Source organism: Ammodytes marinus, assembly GCF_949987685.1.
Source record: "Ammodytes marinus genome assembly, chromosome: 12".
In the NCBI taxonomy this organism is placed as follows: Eukaryota; Metazoa; Chordata; class Actinopteri; order Uranoscopiformes; family Ammodytidae; genus Ammodytes; species Ammodytes marinus.
In genome coordinates this window covers 22,495,932-22,519,814 of record NC_137216.1, presented here as the reverse complement: position 1 = coordinate 22,519,814, position 23,883 = coordinate 22,495,932, and the positions used below count along the sequence as shown (strand labels likewise).

General features: G+C 40.6%; 1 protein-coding gene across 1 annotated transcript; it reads left to right on the top strand.

Annotated features, from left to right (window-relative positions):
* Window positions 1–1,260: 1,260 nt before the first annotated feature.
* impg2a (interphotoreceptor matrix proteoglycan 2a) lies at window positions 1,261–23,519 on the top strand (the record flags this gene model as incomplete). The annotated part of the gene is made up of 21 exons (XM_080038497.1): window positions 1,261–1,339; window positions 1,438–1,668; window positions 3,308–3,474; window positions 3,591–3,616; window positions 3,725–3,757; window positions 4,878–4,924; window positions 5,200–5,267; window positions 5,462–5,617; window positions 6,674–6,750; window positions 8,834–9,033; window positions 10,511–10,554; window positions 11,611–11,788; window positions 12,044–12,984; window positions 13,594–13,875; window positions 13,976–14,195; window positions 15,544–15,754; window positions 17,007–17,195; window positions 19,013–19,214; window positions 19,978–20,057; window positions 20,544–20,607; window positions 21,520–23,519. 20 exons carry the CDS (start codon window positions 1,261–1,263, stop codon window positions 20,584–20,586), a joined length of 3,474 nt encoding a protein of 1,157 aa, XP_079894623.1. The 3' UTR covers window positions 20,587–20,607; window positions 21,520–23,519.
* Between the last annotated feature and the right edge of the window lie 364 nt (window positions 23,520–23,883).

The window sequence follows — 23,883 nt, the reverse complement described above, 5'->3', positions numbered from 1 at the left end:
ATAAGAAACACAACACAACTAGATGGATTGCCATTGAATTCAGTACAGACATTCATGTTCCCCAGGAGAATAATTTGTCATGACATTTTTGATTGCCTGACCTGATATTGGTTGTTTAAAAATAAATTTTGTTGGACTGTCAGATATTGTCATTAAACTTTGCTTTCCATCTAATTTTGCACCCTCAGTTGTCCAATGCATTTACTGCTATTGAGCAAATATTAGCATAACTAGGATAATTAACATTGTAAACATTATTGAACATTATACAATCAATACTACGTATGTTATGTTGTCATTTTCAGCTTGTTACCATGCTATTTTTGCCGGGATATAAAGAATATTTTGCCATTTTAGCATCTCACAACATACGTAATGGAGCTACTTAAACATAAGAAGAGGATGATTTAGCTTTTAAAAACAGATAAACCCCATAGGAAGTTTTTGGGGTTAAAGGTCGACAGCAGACTAAGCCTGTTACTTTCACTGCTATAGATAAATATACATACTGGGAGGATTTCAGTCGCTGCTTCTTAGCTGAACCACCACCTCAGCTGCTTCGACACATTTGAGTGTATATGTATGTGGGGGTCTGTGTGTGATTTCTTCAGAATTTCTGAGATGCTTTTTTCTACATTACAGAAAGGAATACTATACTATTAAAACCTGTTGGATCAGCACTTATTTTATTTAAAGGGTCCTGTAACCCTTGGATTGAGTCCTTTAGAATCGGGCCTGTATCTTTAACTGGAGGGCCAAGATCAAGTTTTGTACTACCAAATTTTTTTTTTCTCATACGCCTCCAAGAATCATAATATCAGTATGTATTGATACGTCCCTCTGCTGATTCTGTGGCCTTTGTCGTCCCATCCCAGGCCACGTTTTCTCCACACTAAGCGCCCTCCCTTCCCAGTGTTGCTCCAGTAACTTCTTGGGCGAGCTCTTCTAAAAGGCTTACAGTAAACAGGATTAGAGATAATTAAAAAATCCCCCTCTCTCCAAGAGCCATCTGCCTATTTACCTGAGCTAAGAGATGTCCTCTCAGAACCATGGGACACATCTTTCATCAGCTGCAGAGAAAATCGTGAAAAGTTTTTCTGGACTGGCTTTAATATAATATTTTTCCTGCGTCTGGAGACTTGTGAACTATGCACACTTGTAAGAAGCGCTTCACGTTGCAGTTACACAACTTGAGAGGAAGTCCATGTCTGCTTGATCCTTTTCCAAGTCCACGGATTTAAAAACAATCACGGATTTAACATGAGCATCGTATCCTGGAGATGTGTTTTCTACTCTGTTGCATTTAGTTTTGTGGTCACATTGTGGGACATAAGGACAGGTATGTATGATGGCTGACTTGGAAGCTCCTTGCTTACTTCTTACCCAAAGAACAAGCAAAATGTTAAGTCTTACATGTTTTTTTGTGTGGTACCCCAGATGCAACACTGGAAGGTTCCGCAATGGGTCACCTGAGTCTGCCCAATAGTCAGGAGCCTGTGGTATTTCCAGGCATCCTTCGTGTATCTGAGGTCAAGGTAGCTCAAGAAGGCCGTGCAGTCATCTCTAGACGGAAACGGAACATCCTTTTCCCAAGCGGAGTCAAACTCTGTGCGCAAGAGACCGCCCAGCAAGTTATTGCAACCCATCTGAGCTACTTTCATCTCCGAGGTAAGGACATACAATAGAGCAGTATAGAGGAGCAGGTCACTCATCACTTTAGATGGACATTCACACAGCAGGAACTAAGGAAGTGATGTCTGCAACAACAAGAACTCTATGAAATGATCTCCTCTGTCCCTATGTCTCTGTGGCCCAAAGGTGCAATGAATTTATTGTGCACCAGGAAAGAGCGTTAACCTTTGCCTAATGTACAGCAAGGGATCACTTTGGTCAAGCAGAAGAATGTCACTGGACATCTGCGTGAACTCCTGTTGCCATAAGTCCTTATGAGATCAGATCTATATCATAATCATGATCACAATGGAAAGTATCCCTGTTCCCCCCAAAAGTATCAGAATTTATGTAGTTTGTCTCTTTTATACACTGATTTTTTCTTCAATTAAAAAAATTGGCATCTACATTACCCACAATGCAACTCAACTGTTCACTGCTGGATCTGAGATTTGGATGTGTCATGTTAGTGTCTAATGTAGCTGCTAGCCTTTAGCAGAGATGAGGGGCTGGCTACAGAGGTCTGGTAAACACATAACTCAACATTCCATTTTTGGAACTTGTAGTCCTTCGACCAAATTGACTCAAGTGACTTCACTTGATATTATAACAACGAGATAACAAAGATCACCGGATAACAAACCAGGTAATCTTTAATCAGCAACACCTTGTCATGGGACAACAAAGCTTGTTCCACTTATCTTAGGTGCCATAATCTTGTGAACAGCTTGTCTGTGCTAAGACACAATGCAATGTCTGCCTCTCTGTGGGCGTTTGGTTGAACTACAATCGGATGCATTGATCAAAAAAAGGGTCTTCTTTTATCTAACGTTTCACGGTTAAATATTGTAGATGCACATTAAAGCTGTCACTCCTGATTACCGATGAACATACATACTTTGTGATAAAGAGATGGATAACCTGTTATCACAGCATAATAGCACATAATATTAGTAATGAGTGGAAATGAATGTCCTGTGATAACACAATGAAAATAAATGAAAGAGTAATGCCACTTTTGGCTTCCGTACAGACAAAATAAAACAGTGAAATGATTAGGTAAAAATAACCCAAATATTTATAACAATAACAACCATCAGTTGCACATCAGTTTTGTTATTTATACAGAATCATTTTACTGTTGACACTTCAAGTACGTTTGTGAATTGGGTAAATAAGCACCTCAAGAAACTGATATAATGCTAAAAAACACATTTCAATCTGCCATCGCTTGAGAAATGCCCTTTAAAAGAAGTGTGTCTGAGTTTGCAGAGGTCAGGATGTGACTCCTGTGCAGCTAGACTTTGACAAAGACAGGCTTGTAGCTGCCGAGAGAATGGGACTCTTTGAGTTGGTGAATAGTTGGAGCATATGTCTGTGCACCCAGTAGGCTGAGTCATGAAAGGAAGTTAGGTCATGAAGCTAACATGGTGACGTCCAGCTTATAACCTCCAGGTCTATCATGAATTTTATTCACCTGCTAATGAGCAAAAAGTTATCTTTGTTGCTTGGCAGAGGCCTATGCAACAATTGTATTTGTTTGTCTGGAACTGAAGTCAAAATTATTTGGAAAACACTACTATGGAAGATCCGCAAGCTTGTTAGTTTTGATGGTGTCTTTCTCTGTTCTGACCAGTGTGCCAGGAGACAATATGGGAGGCTTTTAAGATTTTCTGGGACCGCTTACCAGAGCAAGAAGAGTACCAACACTGGATGAGCCAATGCCAAGAGGGCACAGTCACGGCACAAGATATTGGCAGCTACTTTAGCCAATCAGAGGAGCATCAGGTTCTGGTTAAAAAGGTTAGTCGATGACTAATGCCTTAATGGAAAGTGTCTGTGAGCTGCATAGAACTTGAAATACTACTCTGCAGGTGGCTGACTGTGAAGCTTACAACATTTATTTTTTCTATTTTTAGAGAATGTCATGGCCAGGTGTGAAAAGGTAAAATAAACTGTCCTCCTGTTTGACTCACAATTTCAACCATAGTGTTGTGATCTCATCATTAAGTATGTGTTTTTGTAAATGTGTCATTATTCCCACCATCTGCAGTGAGCCCACCAGGTCCTGGCAACACATGTGCAGGTAAGGTTGCCAACGCCCTTCAACTTTTCAAGTTCATATTCTACACATGACTTTAGATGTTTCATATTCATTCGTTTTTTTTTCGTTTCCTGTTCAATTCGTGGGTCTTAGACTGGGATACTAACATCCAAGCACTGCCGTATATTTGATTTCCCTCTCCAAAATCAAAACCTACAATTCATTCTGCAAACAAGGAGCAAAGGAGCAATACCCTTACATTGAGGTTAAAGATTCCTCCAGTGGATTTTATAATAAACCATTCTGGCAATTAACATTGTAATGACATAATATATCACCATCTGCAACACTATGGATCATTTAAAGCAGTGGTTTTCAAACTGTGGGGCGCACCCCCCCGGGGGCGCGGATGAAGTCTTTCTGCCTATCTCTCACTCCATTGCACACTCAGTCACTACTATCCATGCTTAAAGGAAGCAGGATTAAACCACTGGATAAAGATGTTCAAATGTATTTAAAAAAAGCCAAACAAAAACATACTTCGATAAAGATGTTAAAATGTTTAAAGAAGTGTGTTTAAAAACATGAAAAAAGATGTTTAGAATGTTTCAAAAATATGTTTAAAATGTGTAAAATAGGAACAGAGTTGTTTAAAATGTGTAAAATAATAAAAAGATCTTTCAAAACACACAAGGATTTTGAAAAAAGCAATTCTGCTGAAATTTGTTCTCTGAGGGGGGGCTCACTCTCTCACACTTTGAAAACCCCTGATTTAAAGCATTAGTCATAAAGCATTTTGCTTATTCAGCCATAATGGCAGTATAACATGGTCAATGGTTATGATTTTCTTTCTTCCCGACCAAGAAATAGTGTGGCACATTAGAAACCATAGAACTTTTTTAATTCATTAAACAAATGTGTGCGAATATGTAAAATATGCAAAATTAGAGAGTTTAAGATGAGCTGGTAGTTGGATTTTTTGTTATTTTCAGGCGAAGCCAGACTAGCTGTTTCCACTCTTTATGCCAAGCTAAGCTAACCAGTTGCTGGCCGCAGCTTCATATTTAGCAAGCAAATAGAGAGTTGTAATAATACTTTTTATTTTCCTTTATTTGGTATATCGGATACGCGTTATTGAAAAACATATTTTTCTGTGTCATAGCATTCCAACACCAGACACACCAGAAGCTGTCGAGGCCCCTGAGCTAGGTCAGTGTCCTGCAAACATTGTTGATCCAGTGTTGGACTGTTATTTTGTGTGTTTTCATTGGTTTTCATGGATATATTCCTATAATATTTCAGTTTTTTTGTGAATTTCTGTGTGTGTGTGTTTGAGAGAGAGGTTGGCTGAGAGTTCAAGTACCGTAAATCAGGAAAGTCTTATATGTAGGGGAATCACTGCACTTGCCAAAGGTTTAAGCTCAAATCCACTTGAAATAAACCAAACTGTATTTGTTTTTTGGCACATGAACTCAACCACCCAGAAGACCTTGCTACAGAGGAGGAGCTGGAGAAAGTGGACGATAATGTGCTAGAAGAGGAGGAGAGCCTAGTGAGTACACGCACACACGCACGCACGCACACACACAGACAGACAGACAGACAGACAGACAGACAGACAGACAGACAGACAGACAGACAGACAGACAGACAGACAGACAGACAGACATATTGATCACAGATTATGATTCATACTGTGTTTACTGATGTGCATACTTATGACTTTATCTCTTCCTTATGGTGCAGCTGGACAATGATATTGCTGTGAATGCTGACACCCCGGCTGCGCTGGAGCAGGTGGTGGAGCTCAGTATTCACCTGACCGGAGAGACGTACAGCGATAGTCTCTACGATCCAAGTAGCCTCCACTACCAAACACTCAGCAGACAGCTCGTTGCAAAGGTTAGTCTCTGGCTCCTGCTAATACTGTCTGTCTGTCTTTCTTTCTTTACGGCTCCCCTTGGAGCTACTGTATCTTGGCTCGGGGGCAGGAATCACTATATCTCCTTGTTTTATGATCTGCGATTGTTCTTAGTTTTAATAACACCCACTTTAAAAGCAGCAGCAACAGAAGTCAACCCCAAACTGTTTGGCAGGACTTAAAAGTCACAGATTTTATGGTACACATTTAGCTTGGGTGAAATAACTATGTGCTCGGGGAATAAAACAGCGTTATGATGTGTCTTGGGAATAGATACACTTTTGCACATGCCACGCGTACAAACAGGTACTCACCTTTGGAAGTAACTTGAGTGGTTTTACAGGTATACTCTGGGAAACAAATCTGTTAATTTGTTTAGCTACTTTTTTGTCAGGTCGACACACAAAAGTGGAGAGCACTCAGACACATGTGGGAGGCACTGAAACACGTACCTTGTAAATAACAGCATTAGCACATATTTTATTTTGGTTAGACAAAGGAAGACATTTCAGTTAATGACTTTTTTTCTTTTTCATTCTCGTTAGAAATCTGCTATACACATAGAAATCTGCATGCCTTCACGGACATACCACCCCACACACTATTCACACACACACACACACACACACACACACACACACACACACACACACACACACACACACACACACACACACACACACACACACACACACACACACACACACACACACACACACACACACACACACACACACACACACACACACACACACACACACACACACACACACACACACACACACACAGTCAGTCAGTCTGCAGAACAGTATGTGTTGTTTGTCCTAGATGCTATGTCTTGTAGACCAATAAAAGAAGAAAAAAAATCACCACACGGTGGTCGGCCTCCCGAGAATAATAAAGTGGGCCACAATACAAAAAACTCAACAATAAATCTGATATATTTTGCCAAGCAAGTTCATTGCTGCCCTGTCAAAATGAGAGACGAATTCTGGCCCATGCTTGTTAATATATCATGATAATGTTTGCCCTTGCAGATAGAGGATTCTCTGCAGGGCCTCCCTGGATTCAAAAGTGTGTCTGTGCTGGAATTCAGGTCAGTATCTCTGCTATGGTTCAATCTTTGTTCTGGACAAAATAACTGTCCTCACATTATGGCAAAAACTACCTCAACGACAACTTGTAATACTAACCCAATTTCACTCTCCTTTTATGTAGGCCCCAGAAGGACACCCAAGGGTGAGTCAGCAGTCCAGCCTGCTGTAGTTTGAACTTGAAATGTTCTCCCCCTCCTGTCTTGTATTTAAGAACCAGATCCCTATCAACCATTCCTTAACTAGATCTGCGTGATTGTATTTGGCGTCATCTTAATCCTGCATTGTGTTTACCTGTGAGCGTACAGGCACGTGTTAAGATGTGCCACTAGTTGCCCGTGTTAATGGATCTTAGTGTGGTGCCTCACCTGTTAAGTGGGATCAGGATGGGTCTACGGAAGTGAGCAGGTGCTCGCCTATAGAGACGATTATCAGGGCTTTAGGAGCTTGCCAATCAGTCTCTGGTGAAGGGATAGAGAGGACGAGGGTTAGAGGGAAGGATCTTGTGTGTGTGTCAGGGGAGCGAAGGTGATAGAGGGCAAGAGAGAGGAATTTAAAGGGAGCAAAAGGAGAGGATTGATACCTGTAGGTTACCATTAGGTTGCAGCCATCAGCCGGTCATTAAGACTGAAACTTGCTTTCCTGTCCACTGACTTAATGTTTTAGCAGTTACAACATTTTGTAGATGCTGCTGTTTTCAGTCTTTATGCTAAATTAGGTAGGTCTTACAATACTATAGGGCAATTGTATCTATCAATTCAGCATTATTAAAGTAATCATATGTTTTGAATCTGCAAAGTAACTGGTAACAACAGACATCAGATAAATGTTGTGGGTTAAAAGGGACAAGATTTGCCCCTGAAATATAGTGGACTAAAAGCAGAAAAGTTAGTGTTACTTGCATGTACTCGCTGAATGCCACAAGTAAAATTCAATGAGATCAGATAGGTTTGTCCTGCTCTTTTCCTACTCCGTCCGTATCCGTATGCGTATCTAACGTAGAGCATAAATGAGCCTTAAATGGGGCCGACTGTGGGCCGGCACGTGCTGAGCTGTGTGCCAGAAACCCGACAAACTAGGTCAGAGTGGAGGGCTCCCAGCAGTCAAATGAAGGTTGATAGATGGCTTTTTCCAGGGCCTGGAATCTCTTGTGAGGTTTCCATGTTTATTATGATGATATTGATCATTCTGCTGACTCTGCAGTTTTTTTTGGCCTATTATACGGCTCGAGTCATCAGTTATCTGTGAGCTCTCCACGACTCTTTTAACTGGGTTGACATTAAATCGGGCCAATGCCTGGGTGGTTTTTATCCTCTCACAGAGCTGCTCCCTCATCAAGGAGACATTATTTTATACTTTCTTATTGTAAATCTGTGTTTAAATAGGAAAAACAATGTGCTTGAGCAAGGCACTCTGTGTTATTGCTCTGGTGGAGCTGCACAATGGCCACAAGCTGAAGACATTGGTTGAGGAAAGAGTATGCAAGGCTGATGTGATGAGGGCTTTTGTAAAGATAATGTTGACACAGATTAGAGCTGGGGAATATGGATGATATCAGTATTAGAATATAAATAAGAATTGTCATTCAGGAAATCCTTGACACACACATTTAGCAGCTTGTGATGGACATTTATTCATATATTCCGCAGTATTGCTAATATAATATTTGCACACTTATGGCTCTACAGCAAGTACAAATATTTTTTATATTGAAATATATTTTCAAAGATATGAGAAATATTGATATAAAAGGACAATAACATAATAATTAATGTTCAATTCAATAAATGGCAATACACATTATCACCTTTTCATAAACCTATTAATACAATTTGCTTGAATTTGCATAATTTTGGAAAGCACCAACACATTGTTGTTAAACTCACTGGCCACTTGATTAGGTACACCTGTAAAATCAAATGAAATCATTTAAACAGCTCTGCCACAAGTTGGCAGATCTGTTCCATTGCATTGCATTCTTGTAGTAGTGGGCCTACTATAGCTGGGGGAGTGTACACAGGGATAGTTTTAAATAATTGCCCAGTGCTGCTGAGACTGTTCAGTACAGTATGTAGACTGAATGTAACTTCCAACATACTTTAGGCTGGTGGTGGATTATGCTGTCACATTGGAGGTGGACGGAGCAGGAGTGAGCTCTGAACAGCTGGACTACCTGACCTTGCAGTCCAACCTGGTGGAGAACTCGTACCATGAGGTGGTGGAGCTCCCTACGATGATCTACACCATCAGCGAGGTCATTAACTTTGCCACTGAAGCCCTGCATAACGACGAGCTGTATAGCGGTAAGACCATGGATGCTGCATGACTGCTGAACCTAAAGATATTCCCCGCACTATAAGAGAATACACACTGGTTTAGCCATTTGTTTCATTTGCATGGCAAGTGAAGTCACTGGAAACTCATTGGCAGAGGCAGAGTGTGGAGTGCAGGGCAAACTTCCAAATGCCATATCAAATAGAGACACAATAGAGCATTGATATTACAACAAACGCTACACCACTTGAGAAAACATGCCAGGTTTTTTTTTGATAGTCTCATCTGTTTCTTATTAATCTGCTCTTTCTGTCATAGTGGACATAGACATATTCATAAAACGTTTCAGCTCATGGGCAATTTTAAATGAACACATAGTCATCGGTTATAGAAGCTGTGTATTTTGCTTAACCTTTACCTTTACAGTACTCCTTTATTTTGGCTTAAACCCAGTAGATGTTCAAATTAACTACAGCGGTCTGGAAAACTGTGGTAGGAAGGCCAAGCGGAAAGAGGTGCCGACCAGGCTGGTATTACATTTACAGTACCTGCCATCTCTACCATTGTGTCCTTGAGCGAGGCACTTAACACAGAACTGCTCCAGGGGCCTTGTACTATGGCTGACCCTGCGTGAGTGGAGTGTGCTGTCTTTGATATGTGAAAAGACAATATACATTTAACCATTGACCAATAAAGCAACTTAAATTAACAATGCAGACTCAAGTGACATCACTTGAGGTGGGTTCATGATCTGATTTTGCACACCTCCCTCTGGAGCCAAAAAAAGGCTTGATAGGCTTACTACTTTTTTCATAGATACAGTAGTACTCCCCAACACCTGTAAACAGACTTTGCCATGTAAAATCGTAAGAGTTTCTCTTTATGCCACAGCCAATGTAGGAACAAAAGTATCACACACATGCAAATGCTCATAGGGATCTCTAAAGCACTGCAACAGTTACATTCAGCTCGTCAGTAAGTAGGTTATCTACTTCTGGCTCAGGCCCTTGACCCAGAAATGTGAAGAAAATTAAGTATGTGATAATGTCTTCAGCATCACCTCCCTGTTAGATTTCTCCCCGCTCATGTTTTTGATGCCATGATGCATGTAGTTAGTTTTGAGCGAGCTCCCTGTGGAGATGGATGGCATCTGATGCTCACATTAATTATGAGCTTGGACATGTGAAATAATGGGTAAACAACCTCATATGGCTGACATGTGTGGCTGGAGAACTTAAAGGCACGTCTTGTTTTTGTTTTTCTGCTTTGGTGGGGATGCAGTAATTGCCTTGGCACACGGCGGCTCATATTCACTCCAGATTTGAGCAATTTGTACATATTTACCCCTGAAGGTAATGCTGTCGCAATGAAGGCTGTCAAAGCTGAAATGGTAACAGTTAAGGGGAGCCTGAAGACTCCTGCAGGCATGATTAGTTTAGCCATTTGGCACATTTACCTTTTGTGTGTCAGTTTGTATTAATATTTGTTTCCCCACTGGTTCCACAGTGTCTGAGGACCCTGAGTCTGTCAACGCTGTAGATGAAGCTGTGGTGAGTAAGAAGTCACCTCCAAAAACATCATGACAGCAGTCTCTCTGTTGGGCTATCCAGCTGCCTTGAGCTCCACTAAGTTGATATCTCGCTTTTGTTAGGGGACGCTGGAAATTGTAGTATGAGTGATGTCCCGAAAACCTGTGACTGGCTTGTGATGTTGTCCAGACCACACCAGTGCAGTAAGGGGGATGAACTCACCAGCAAGGATGAAGGGAGGCTTTGAGGATTAGTTTGTCTCTTGCTATAATAATCCACTGCTATTCTGGTGCAAAAGCTACAGTGCACCACAGCAAGTAAAGAAGAGAGAAAGCACATATGCGTTTATTCAGCAGAGTAATGCCACCTAAAGTCTGTCTGTATTTGTTATGTCTTGTGGTCGACTGTGCTCTTTGATGGTGATCAGGGTTTGGGTTGCACTAAATGCGTCTGCTGGTTCACTTTATGCCTTAGCTTGCTAAATGATTAATTTGACTCGTTATATGAATTGGGACTGTTTGGCAGACTTCTAATGAGTAATTGATTCACAGGAAAGAGAGCAGAGCTTCTGTGCCACCAAAGCACTTTGCTACCCTGATGTTCTTAGAATTGATATTAGGATAAGAATCAATCAAATAATAAAATCAAAGTACATCTTCTGCGTTTTCTGTGTGTGTCTGTGCATAGCTGTGCACTGAGCTATACACACTTCAAATAAACAGTGGATAGATTTTAAGTATTTACCAAAAGAAATTGTGAATACTAACGTAATATGAAAATCAGTTGGTGCAGAAACAAGATTCGCTGTCAAAGTAGCTACATTATTCTTCATGTCAAGCATAAACAAAGTATCACCAGTGAAACTTCAACATAAAGTCCTCAGAGGAGGTACATCACAGCGATTAATCTAGTTAACATAAACAAAAAGTCCACTAGAGTACAACTATCAAGAGTTAATGTAAACTGTATCTGACAACATTAACAGCCAATCGAAGCTTCTGTTGCATGGCACACTTCATTGAAATAGATAGACAGTACACATAAGTGTAGGCAATAATGAGGGTGTTTGTGATGCAGATTAATGCTGTAGATGAACCAGAGGACAATGTTGAAGATGTCGACGAAGAAGATGTCCTGCACGAGCCCTCTGAAACCAACACAGTGGCGACAGAAGAAAATGACGTCATTGTTATGGAAGAGAGTGAAGTCGTGTCTGTCCCTCCTGCCCTAACCACAAGTGCTCCTGAAGTCGGCAGTGAGTGTTTATCCTAAATAACAAGCACACATTCACACTTATCTCCCTATGACGCATCAGCACAATATATAAAAAACATCCTGTTGCTTTATGTTTTGTACTCAAATGACTTTTGATAGAAAATGTATCTCTCAATTCTTTATTTAGTCAATCTTTACTTGATATATCTATGGGCTCGGGAAAAGGGTAGCCAGTTTCTACAAAGGAAGACCTGCAGATATTGGGTTGATTTTCTTCTAATCATTGTTTTTCCAGGCATTGAAGAGGAGGAGCTGTTCCTAGAGGACAATGTGCAGATAGAAAACTCCCCACCAGAGGAGCTCCCAGCTGAGCTTCCCTCCTCTGAGCTGCCGGAAGAAGTCACACTCCCTGAACCACCGGTGGAGGTTGAGGCCTCTGGTTCTTCAGACGCAGATGACCTGGAGATCCTGCTCCGGCCATCTACAGCGACAATAGAAGAAGAAGTATCTCTTGACGAGACTGACTCCGAAGATGGGCTGATAACAGAAGATGTCACCATTAATGCAGATGCTGTCTCTGAGGTTGAAGCAGAAGAAGTGGAGGTTGCGGCAGAGGGAGAAGAACCTAATACTGACACTGGGGATGAGGAACATCTGGATGTGGTTGTTGTGAATGAGCCAGAGACAACAGAAGAGGAAGGCCTGCCTGCCCTAGTCCCACCTCCTGAGGCTGTAGAGGTAGCGAGTGAAGCATCAGAGCCGGAGGCAGCAGAAACAGGTCTACTCCCTGTTGGCGAAGACTTGCTGGAAGGCGCAGAAGAAGAGTCCGACCTAACAGAAGAGGACAATAACCTAGAACAGCCCTTAGAAGAAGCTGACATTAATGTGGGGGTGACCAATCCAGAGGTAACTGTACTTGAAAAGGGTGACATGGAGGAAGCAACAGAGAGTAAGGAAGAGGTGATGAAAGACGAGGCTGATCCTGAAGCTCCGGCTTTAGAAGAAGAGGCCTGGGTAGCTCCGGAGATCTCAATAGAGGACCGTACTGAGGACGAGATCTTACTGGTCAACACGGATGAACTAGAGCCACTAGTGACAGACTCTCTGAGCCCTCCTCAACCGACTGCCATGTCTCCAGAGGAAGAGTTACCTTTCACCCTTTTCGCCGAAGTCATCCCTGCCTCTGAACCCGAGGGGCAACCTGACATCATCATCCCTTCATTGGTGGAGTTAGAGGTAAAGCAAAGGAATGTATGTAGAAAGTACGCCAAGTATGGCAAAGTGCAAACTTTAATTTGAAAAATCACATTACATCAAAGGATAAAATGTTTTTGGGACAAATTAATGATACAGCATGTAAGCTTTGGGAGTTTACCTGGGCAACGATTGATGAGCATTGGAGAGCTGATGTCAGCAGCCAATACTACGCTAGTGGAGCACATCACAGCAAACATCAATACAAGACCCAGCATAGGGAGAGCCCATTGGGCTATTAAGTTTGTCTTCCACAAGAGAAGTGGGAGCAACTGTAATTAACTTAGCCAGTTAACTTTAGCACTGATTCCCTCTTGACCCTACTATATCCTGGATACTGTGTTTGTCCCGTGCTCTACCTGAGAGAAACAATGGCTAACAATGCCCCTAGCTGACTCACTGCCTGTGCTGTCATTGTAATTTAAATTCTATTTCAAACTTTTTTTCTTAGCAAAAAGTAATTGCAATTTCAGTTTGACTTTGAATTTCAAGACATTTAAAATAGACCAATAAGACAAAGTACACAAGTTATTTCCCACTTTGAAGTAAAAAGACTCATCTCAACACCAATCCACTTTTTTATCCCACCAGATCCAAACAACTAACATAGGCTTGGATGATGCCACCAATGGAGACCTGGACTATGACGTGATTCATTATGGTTTGTTAAACCACACAGAGGAGGGCAGCACTGGTTTCCCCTTTGGTATAGCACAGGGCACAGACCAAGTCAGTCTGGCCATGCCTGTGAACCCTGGAAGAGCACTGATGGTGTTCTTCAGCTTGAGGGTGACCAACATGATCTTCTCAGAGGATCTCTTTAACAAGAGCTCCCCAGAATACAAAGCCTTGGAGCAACGCTTCCTAGAGCTGGTAAACTCACATTGACAGTACTTGTGGTAAAGAGTATGTGTCAACTGTGGTGTCAAAACCTCTTGTTGGTACCATCAAACTAAAATTGTTCTTTCCCCAGCTTGTGCCCTACCTGCAGTCCAACCTGAGTAACTTTGAGAACCTGGAGATTCTGAACTTCAGGAACGGGAGCATTGTGGTCAATAGCCGGATGAAATTTGGCAAGCCTGTGCAAAAAGGCACCACCTCTACTGTCTATCTGATCCTGGAGGACTTCTGTAACACAGCCTACCAGACCATGAACCTGGCCATCGATAAGTACTCACTGGACGTTGAGTCGGGTAGGTCGTTAAACTTTTTGTTTTGATAAAGGCAAAATCTGTGAGAGATTCAATGGTTTGAAGCTTTTCATAAATTAATTGTTAGAAATTTTGTCAGCCAGCCAAGAGAGGCAGATTTCGTTACCTTTGACTGATGCAAGCTAGCTTTTTCTAGCCTTTATGCTAAGCTAAATACCGGCTCTTTCAATAGATATTAATAGAACAGATATGAGAGTGGCTTCCCTTTTCTCAACTTACTCTTTGCATGAGATCCTATTTCCCAAAATGTTGAACTATTGTAGACTCATAATTGGCATAATCTCAGAACATTGTTTTGTGAAATAACTGCAGAGAGTCAGTATTGAAAATCATGTCAGTGTGCCAGATTATAATTTTCAAGGAAAGCAGGTGTTGTATCCCTGTCGTGATACTCCTCCTTGGTCCCAGCATATAAATTAAGAAGCGAATGTCACAGACACAGCTCTGATGAGATTGTCTGGGCTTTCCTGAATAGTAGCCAAGTTAACACACCTTAACTGCCCTTTGACTGACTGATTACTGTGGGCAGCTCTGGTATAACACAGCATGCGTATCATATAGCTTTTATTTTTTATAACGTAGCTCAATTTTTGACCCACCATGACATTCACGGTGCAAATTTCCTCATGTGGTATTGATATCCAGCAGTCAATGTCTAATACACCATAATGACATCAGTTATTAATCATGCTTGTGTTTACAATCACGAAGAAGGTGTCATAATCTGTCTGAAACATAGCCAAAGCTCAATCGTGGATCCCAGCATGCATTGGGGCTGCTCTGCAAATGGAGGATTAATGATCTTTGCATGTGTCTTTGTCCTTTTAAAGGCATTTTTGAAACAATTTGGAAATAATTAGAATCTTGTGTGTAACTGCAGGCTATTATTTTGTTGTGTTGACTCTGTTTAATGATGTGTTCATTTTGGTGTTTATTAATTAAATAGAGTAGTTCAAGTTACAGTTAGCTTAGCTGAGCATAAGGAAACAGGAGGGATCGCAATGTCCGAAGATAAAAAACACCCAAAAATTCTAAGTGTAAAAAGATCGACTATCCGCTGCTGGTAAATGGGTCTTGTAATTTTCAAACAGAGCCAGGCCCCCCCTCCCCATTGTTTCCAGTCTTTGTGCTAAGATAAGCTAAGCTAACTAAAGGCTGTATTTTCATATTAAATGCATTTTGATCATTCTAAATATTTTGAGGTGAAAGAGGTGAAATAATTGACTTGCCTGTTAAAAATGCTGATCTCCATGAGAATCTAACAAATTACATTCAACATGCTTTTCACAATTTGTTTCAAAGTCGACACTTCCGGTTCTTTCATTGCCAGGTGACAAGGCTGACCCATGCAAGTTCCAGGCGTGTAATGAGTACGCAGAGTGTAAGGTGAATAAGTGGACAGGGGAGGCGGAGTGTGTCTGTAAGGCTGGCTTCTTCAGCGTGAACAGCCTGCCCTGTCAGAGTATCTGTGAGCTGCAGACTGACTTTTGCCTCAATGACGGCAAGTGTGACATCATCCCCGGCCAGGGAGCCATCTGCAGGTGGGTGGAGATTAGGGGGAAGTGATCTGATTGGGAAAGATTGTCTGAGTTTGCAGGTTTTGTGAGGCCAGTGCGTCACCGCAGAAGACAAAAAAGCTACATAGTACATAGTAAAATAGTACATGGTAGGAGCCGTGGTCTTAGCCCCTAGGGTTCGCTTGGCTGGATGTTGATCATGTGGTGAGGAGATATGTCCCGTGCACTCCAAACATTTCTTCTAAAGCATTTTTTTTATTTGGTTCCTCGTAAAAAATAATGTTCTAACCTAATTAATTATAATCGCAAACCAAATACAAGATGTTATTTTACAACTTTAGTCGGCTACAATGAACCATGTTCAAACATTTATCTTGGCTAAGATCAAGGTTTTTTTTAGGCATGTCAACATTTTGAGTCAACACTCAAACATTTAGTGGTTTACTATGCCGATTTAATTTGATCGACCTTTTGGTAATACATATACTGTACATAAATGAAAACAAGGCCCTCGGGATACATATTACATTTTTGTTCAGGGAGATATTGCTCATTATATAGTGTTATAGGCCTTTTTTATTATAGTTTTTTTTTATCATCTATCTTTTAAGGCTTACTGGCAAATCAATTCTGATGTGTGGGTTTTGCTCAAGTATTGTTTGTGTGTGCACATGTGTTCATGTCCAACCAGACATTTGCATGAGTCCATGTGTGTAGAATGTGTAAAATGATACGCCACTGATCCAAATCAATGACAGAAACGTGTCCTCTGGCTCTGTTTAAGCTGTCGTATGCGGCGTAGTTTTAATTGAATCATTATGAACAGACACACAGGCGACTGTGTTCCAAGACAAGTGCTAAACTTTTTTCACACCCAGCGCCAACCACATCAGAAGACACATAGGCAGCTCCAGATGCTGTTGGATTATTGTTTACTTCACATCGTCTAACCGAACGTTTTGCATTGTGCCATGGAGACAGGAAAAAAAACATCTCATGATTATTCCAGTTTTTCACAAGGCATTGATAATTTAATGACTAATACAAAACATGATAAATGTCGATATGTCAAGATAAAATATGAACATGTCTGAGGATTCAGTCATACATTTTTACATTCTTAAATCATTCAACACTGAATAAGAAAAAAACTGAAGATGAGTAAAGTGAATGTTTTTGCCGCAAAAGATTTAACAAAGCAACATCTGTTTTTAGTCATTGTAGAAGATTGTAGAATGGATATTTTTTAGGACAGTTTTTTTTATGGTCATCTCAGGTGTCGCGTCGGGGAGAACTGGTGGTACAGAGGAGAGCACTGTGAGGAGTACGTGTCTGAGCCGCTGGTGGTCGGCATAGCGATCGCCTCCGTTGCTGGGTTCCTATTGGTGGCCTCTGGAGTCATCTTCTTCCTCGCCAGGACGTTAAGGGATCAGTATGACAAGGATGAGGCAGAGGACCCCATACGGTGAAGAAAATCACTCACCACATGGTCAAGCCTTTCCACAGCCGTTAACTATATATTTTAATTAGCTTCCTGGCATCCCTGTGGATTTAGATTCAGATGATTAATTTTAAGTTATCAGTGAATGACAAAGTGGTGATTAAAAGGAGCGTAATTGTATCCATAACCACTTAGTGCCAGCAGGCCGTCAGGTTGTGTGATACACAACAATGCTTTGTACACAAAAGTTATGTTTAAGTGGGTACTCCTGTGACATATCTGTGGAAAACTGAGAATGTCGTGATTCGATTCATGCATACCATTTGAAATACAAATTACAGCAGATACAATCAAGGCCTATATCAGACCACCAACAAACAAACAAACAAACAAACAGAAAAACAAAGTTACAAAGTAACTGACTTGGTTCATAGTAAACCACCAATCCATAACATCCCGACAAGTCAATATGATCCAGCCCAGTAAAATATTTAGTCAGAAACATATATTACTGTAAAACCCTACAGGCTGCTGCTGCATTGTTTGAAATCAGTCAGCATATGCGCATCATTTTATAATTTTAATGGTCCTTAATGGAGTCTCCAAATGGCTTTTTTGGAAAATTCCTAGACATAATCTAAGAAAAACTATGGAAAACATTAATTTTCTGGGGATTTGTTATCAAGTTTAAACTTTGACTTGGTTGGGCTTCAGGCTGGGGTCCAATGTTTTCCAGCTTATAAATCCCAGTTATATTCATCTGCAGGCATCTGTAAGCCAAATAAAACTCTGACGCAAAAAAAGGCTTCTACTTCAGTTTGTTTCAAATTTAATTTACTCAAGGCCAGTAGCTTTTACAGTGATTCTGACTGCTGCTGACTGGAGAAAAACTACAAAAGAGACTCGCCCCATGCATGCACTCCAAATGGTTCAAGAAGAGCTCACAATTTACTTTGCATATGCGTTGGATGCAACTTTTTAGGGTGAATTTTACAGGAAGAAATTATTGCGTTGAAAACTTCTAAATCTCTGAAAAACCTAGTTTATCAATCTTTAATCTTAAATCCCTATATATGCTTTATACATATACCCTAAATGAATTTAGTAAAATGTAAATGATAAAGATTCTTTTGTTTTTCAGCCTGCAAAAGCTGTTAACTCTATTCCTGAACATAGACAAAGCTTACTTTTCTATTTTATACTGAACAGACACGATTGTATTTAGTGAGTTTGAGGTTTTTCTTTCCTTCAGGTAATTCATCTTTAGATTAACGGAGTCTGGTTACTTTCTTGACGGTGCAGAATGAGTTGAGACATCCCATGACTCAGTCAGACGGCCCAAATAACCCACTGCACAATCCCTTTACTGCTCTAGACTTACAGCAGTCAGAAGGGCCATCCCTCTCCCTTTTTGCCTTGGTATTATTTTCCTCATGTCCTGCTTTGATCTTGCCTTTCTGCCTTTTCTCTATTTTGCAGACACACATCACACAAAGTATCTGTTCACATCTATCTATCTGTCTGCATGAGTTTGGCATTGCTCCCAGAGCTGCATGTTGAGAAACACGGTTCCCCTCAGCCAATTAACTGCTCTGATATTGTGCTGATCTGTTTCCAAGAAGCCTTTAACACCTAACACATAGGCTCTCTGATAGTCTGTAGGCCGGCTCAAGCAGAGCCCAACTCTCCTATCCTATAGGTTAATAAAGGTTTACAAGGCTCAAGACTTATTCACTGCAGCTCAATTTTCCTTTCCTGGCTTCCTAGACGATGAGACGATTTGACTGTCGTCCTGCCACAAAGTCTTGACTTATTTCTCCGTTTGCGTTTTTGCTCTGCAGGCGACAAGAGAGCCTCCCATCTCTGGAGAGGGCGACCAAGTACAACCCTATGTATGAGAGCGAGGCCACCACAGGCTACAGCCACTACTACCGCCGCTACCCAGAAGCCCCCGTGTACAGCAGCGCCAGTGCTGAGGCCTCCACTGACTTTAGCAGTGAGGAGATACGACACATCTATGAGAACAGTGAACTGACCAAGGAGGTGTGTGTGTGGGTTGCTATCCACTGGTTAGCTTAAGGAGGCTGTTTCAGCCACATTAAGAAGGCCTTTTCTTCTTTCTTTACCCCATTAAGTAAAACGTTTTCCAGCAGATATACTAAAGTTGCTGCGCAGAGGTGCTGATACATTTATTATGTTATAATCGTGATGTTGTCTTACAAAATCATCAACACGGGTTAATGACTGCAGCTGTGCTGTGTGATCAGCTATATTGACACCTAAAAAGAGTGATCACAGAGAAAGTTTTACTACTTTATTTTATTTATTTATTTTACTGCCACAGAGTTTCCCCTGCGCACATTAAAACAGTGGCTTGTTTTTTCAAAGATTTATACCTCCTGAAAACCATTTTTGATAATGAAAAAATAATGTTTTAGTCTGGACAGATGGCTGATGAGTTTGCATCTTTGAAGTTCTAAAGAGGATGTCTGCCTGAGATTTTGTCACTCATTTCCAGCACACAAATCCTACAATACTGATGGGCAGGTGGAATATGTGTGCCTTGCTTAAGGCCATTCTGCACACCACTTTAATTCCCTACATCCAAATTGTACAATACATAGATCTGAATTAGGAAAACTTGTTCTAGCATTAACAGGGTTTTGCACACTTAAATGGGGAATTCATTGCTGTTCTTTTGTGTGTAAAATGTCACGTTTTGATTGAGCCCCAGCCTGTTCAGCTTAATGTTTGTCTGCCTGTGATGTAATGTTCTCCTTCCAACTGATATCATGTGTTTCTGCAGGAAATCCAAGACAGGATACGCATTATTGAACTCTACTCCAAGGACCGGCAGTTTGCAGATTTTGTACGGCAGCATCAAGCGTAAGTTCCTCTCTTGTACTCCCATATATACCGCAATGAGATAAACACATGGACCAAGCAAACCAGGATATGAGTAAAAAGGGAGACAAGTTTGAGATAGGGCAGTCTGGCAAGATTGTACGGACTAAAAAGGATCCGTGTGATGGTCAAGAACTGGATAAGACGAGGAGTTCAAGCCATGTCAGTCCAGTGTGGAACAGATTTATCATTCTTAAATCTTTGCCAGCCAGGCCCGGAGCCGATAGTAGACGTTACCAGTAGGAGACACAGACATTCCTTTGTCGGCCAACAGTCTGGCAATAGCGTCTGTATGTAACTTCTTTTAAGTCGTATCTGGCCGTAGATCACCGTACCATGGTGGTCCTTTTTGCCAGATAAACCAGAGTTGTGCCAGAGTTCATTCTACGATAATGGTTTGTGCAGTAAATAACATAACTAATGATTTTCCTAGAAAGATTAAATCTGATGTGTTTGTACGTGCTGCAGAGTCCTGGATACCCGAAGAGAAAGCTCCTCTGCACAGACATGAAACTCTCCCGTGAAAGAGCAGGTATTTTTTTCTTCTTCTTTTACATTTAAAGACAGTGTAGTATGTTCTGAGTTTCAGTTACAATTCCTGTCCAAACTTCACGCTCATGTGGTTTGGGATGAAAGGAGGACAGAGATACTCTCAATGATATGTATAGGCTGCCTAAAGATTGAAAGAAATGATCATAAGTTAATATGGACATCTCAATAAAGACATACATTGGTGGATGGACATTTTACATTCAATAAAGGTGCCAAACTTATTAACTAGGTATATGTGGACCAAAGAACAAATGTGGTTTAGTACTTCCAGTTTTGAAATGGTAAATGGACTCCACTTATATAGCGCTTTCCCCTGGTATTTCACAGACCCAAAGTCCTTAACATTGTTTTGTACACTGTAAGCTTAGCCTAGCTTAGGTTAGCTTGACGTAAAGACTAAAAGCAACTGAGCTAAGGGCGCCCCCACTGACCAGCACCTCTAAAGTTAACTAATTAATAAGCCATAACAGATCAAGAAGAAGTACTTACCCACTGTAAAATACACAGAATGTCATGTTTTTCACCTCAGTTTTTTGTCTATGTTTCCAGTCTTTATGCTAAGCTTAGCTAATCCGCCTCTGGCTGTAACTTTGTATTTATAATGAAAAACATGTGATTGGTACTCATCTAACTCTCTGCAAGACAGTAAATAAGCATACTCACCCAAACGGTCAAACTATTATTAAAGAAAGGTTGTATCACTAGTGGGGCTTGCAGCTTATCAAAGCCTCATGAATCACGTAGGAGTAGCCTATCTTTTTCTACGAGTAATGAATAGTCGGAAAACTTCAAAAATATAGCAGAAGACTGTTTACCTTCTATATTAGGTAACCTGAGTCTAAAAACAATTTGGACCACACATTCTGACACACTTTTTCCCCCCGCTGCACAGAACGCTGTCAAGACTCTCCACTCGCTCACCATAGCACAGAATCTGGTCCGCTGAAGTGGACTGTCATTCAGCCCGCTGCTCTTTATTTTCTCAACCAACAACCCCTCTCTGTGTCTGCTTATGTGTGGGCAGGAGTGTTGACTGTTCTTCCTCTTCCTCTGTGCCTTCTCTTGACTGCGTGAGCTGGCTGTGACATCAAGGGGCCTGTTTGCTGCTCATCTACTGGGATTCTCCCTCTGGGAAAAACTAGCCCGAATCCTTTTACTTGAAACATTGTCTACAGTTTCTTTTGCATAGTGGAAAAATCATGTCGTATCTGTCCATTGTAAAGGGAAGAACATTACACTGTACATATGTATATAGTGCAAATGTATGGATATTTGCTTTGATGTTATTGTACTTTTTATGTATCTATCAAAGCTCAGATTTACTCCACAGGTTTAAGTTTAGGCGTTCTCTTTTTTTTGTTGTAAATGGTGCTATCTTAATTTAAAATACTCTTTGAAGTGCAGTGGTCTATGATGACTCACTTTTACAATCTAAATGCAACACTAATGGATCAATTCTGTACATTAAAGGAATAGTCAGACTTTTTGTGAAATAGGTACAAGATACTTCTAAAGTCGACTAATTATCAGGTTTTACAGGTTTTTTAACTCAGTACAGAAAACAAAACGTTAAAACAACACGTGCGGTTTTACGAGAGGTTATGTGCCAGACTATTTCTTGGCCAGGAGCAGTTGAAGTCTCCGCTGGCTTTTTCCAAGAAATCCTTCCTCGAGATCAGTGTAAAAACACAAATTGTCAAATTTGTGTTACCTTTTGGTAGAGCAAGGCTAGTGTCTCAAGTCATTTTCCTAAGCTAACCAGCTTACCACCATAAAAAACATGAGGATGGTATTGAACTTCTCAGCTATCTCTTGGCAAGAAAACAATGATTGTGCTTCCCCCAAATGACAAACTATTCCTTTAAGGTGGCCAAATGTAGTGTAAGTGCATGTACTATACTGTGCATAATTGTAAAGCAGCCCTTCCCATCCAGACGTTGAGTGGAAGGTTTTTCCTGCTATTTTGTCACTGGCAGGTGATTTTTCTGCCTTTCAAATGGCTCCATCAATCAGAAGCTTTGGTGTACATCTGTAAATGTGTGGCGTAGTAGACATGAGAATGTAAAAAGAAAAATATGGTGATGGGAGAAAGGCAGAGAGCATGAACCCTTTATGGCTCTGGGATCCAGAAGTAAGTGAAAACACGTTTCAGTGGAAAAGAAATGCTCTGGGGGATTTGGTCAAATGTTCTGATTTCAAATTTCAGTCATATGTATTTCAACTGAAAGAACAGGGAAGCCAGGAAAAGTCAAATGATAAGCAACATGTGCTCTTCTGAAAAAACAACCTGGAGTTACTTCTCCTGTTTGAAAAAAACTTGTCAAGATTACCAGCAATTCTTAAAAAAATTCTCCGTCCCGAGACTACTTGTTTGGCCATGATCCTGCTCCTCAATCTGAAACCGCCTGACAGGATAATTCCAGTGTTTTTCTTTGGTGTTGTCATATGTTCCCCACTGGACTCATTTCACTTGATCCTTGCTGTCCGTTGACTGGACCCTCACAGCTGCAGCTGATTACGATCTTTAGCTTTTTGTTTGTTGTCGCACAGTGTGACCGTCAGTTGAAAATCAGACTTGTAGATCGTGTCCTAGCTTCTTGTTTACATTACATGCTTTTAGAGGTCTACACAAATGACAAAACACAGGTGAAACAGATTCTTGTGACAGTGTCAAGCCTTTTGCAAAATGCATATCGAATGTTCATTTTTATATGCATCCTTGTTTTGTGTCTGCATACAGTTTTTTTTGTCAACATACTCCATCTGCAACCTGGACAAATGGCCAATCATCCCATACAGTGTTCTGTCATGTTATAATTAGTAATTGTAAGAGGTAAATCATGCTAGTCTCAAATGTTTCTATTCATGAACATCTTTTTATACTAATAACTGTTTCACCATTGTAACAGTGTTATCATACAGTGCAGCTGTCTAAATTACTCATGCAAATGTAATATGTACATAAATGAAATATTTTATATAAAATACTGTCTTTGGTTGATTGGTGGAATGTAACAGTTATTTAAGCACTGTACATTTGCAGTTTTAAGATACTTTTGGTATTTTAGTATTACTATTTTATGCAACTTACGTATGCTCAGCTGTGGTAAGGCTACAAGTTACTTTTCAGATGTATACTTTTATCTACTAAACACATCAATCACTTTTTATATTTTCAGAATATTTAGCTGATATTTCTTACCTATTATTAGACGCAAAGATTAGTATCACTTTTTTGTCCATATCCTAAATATAA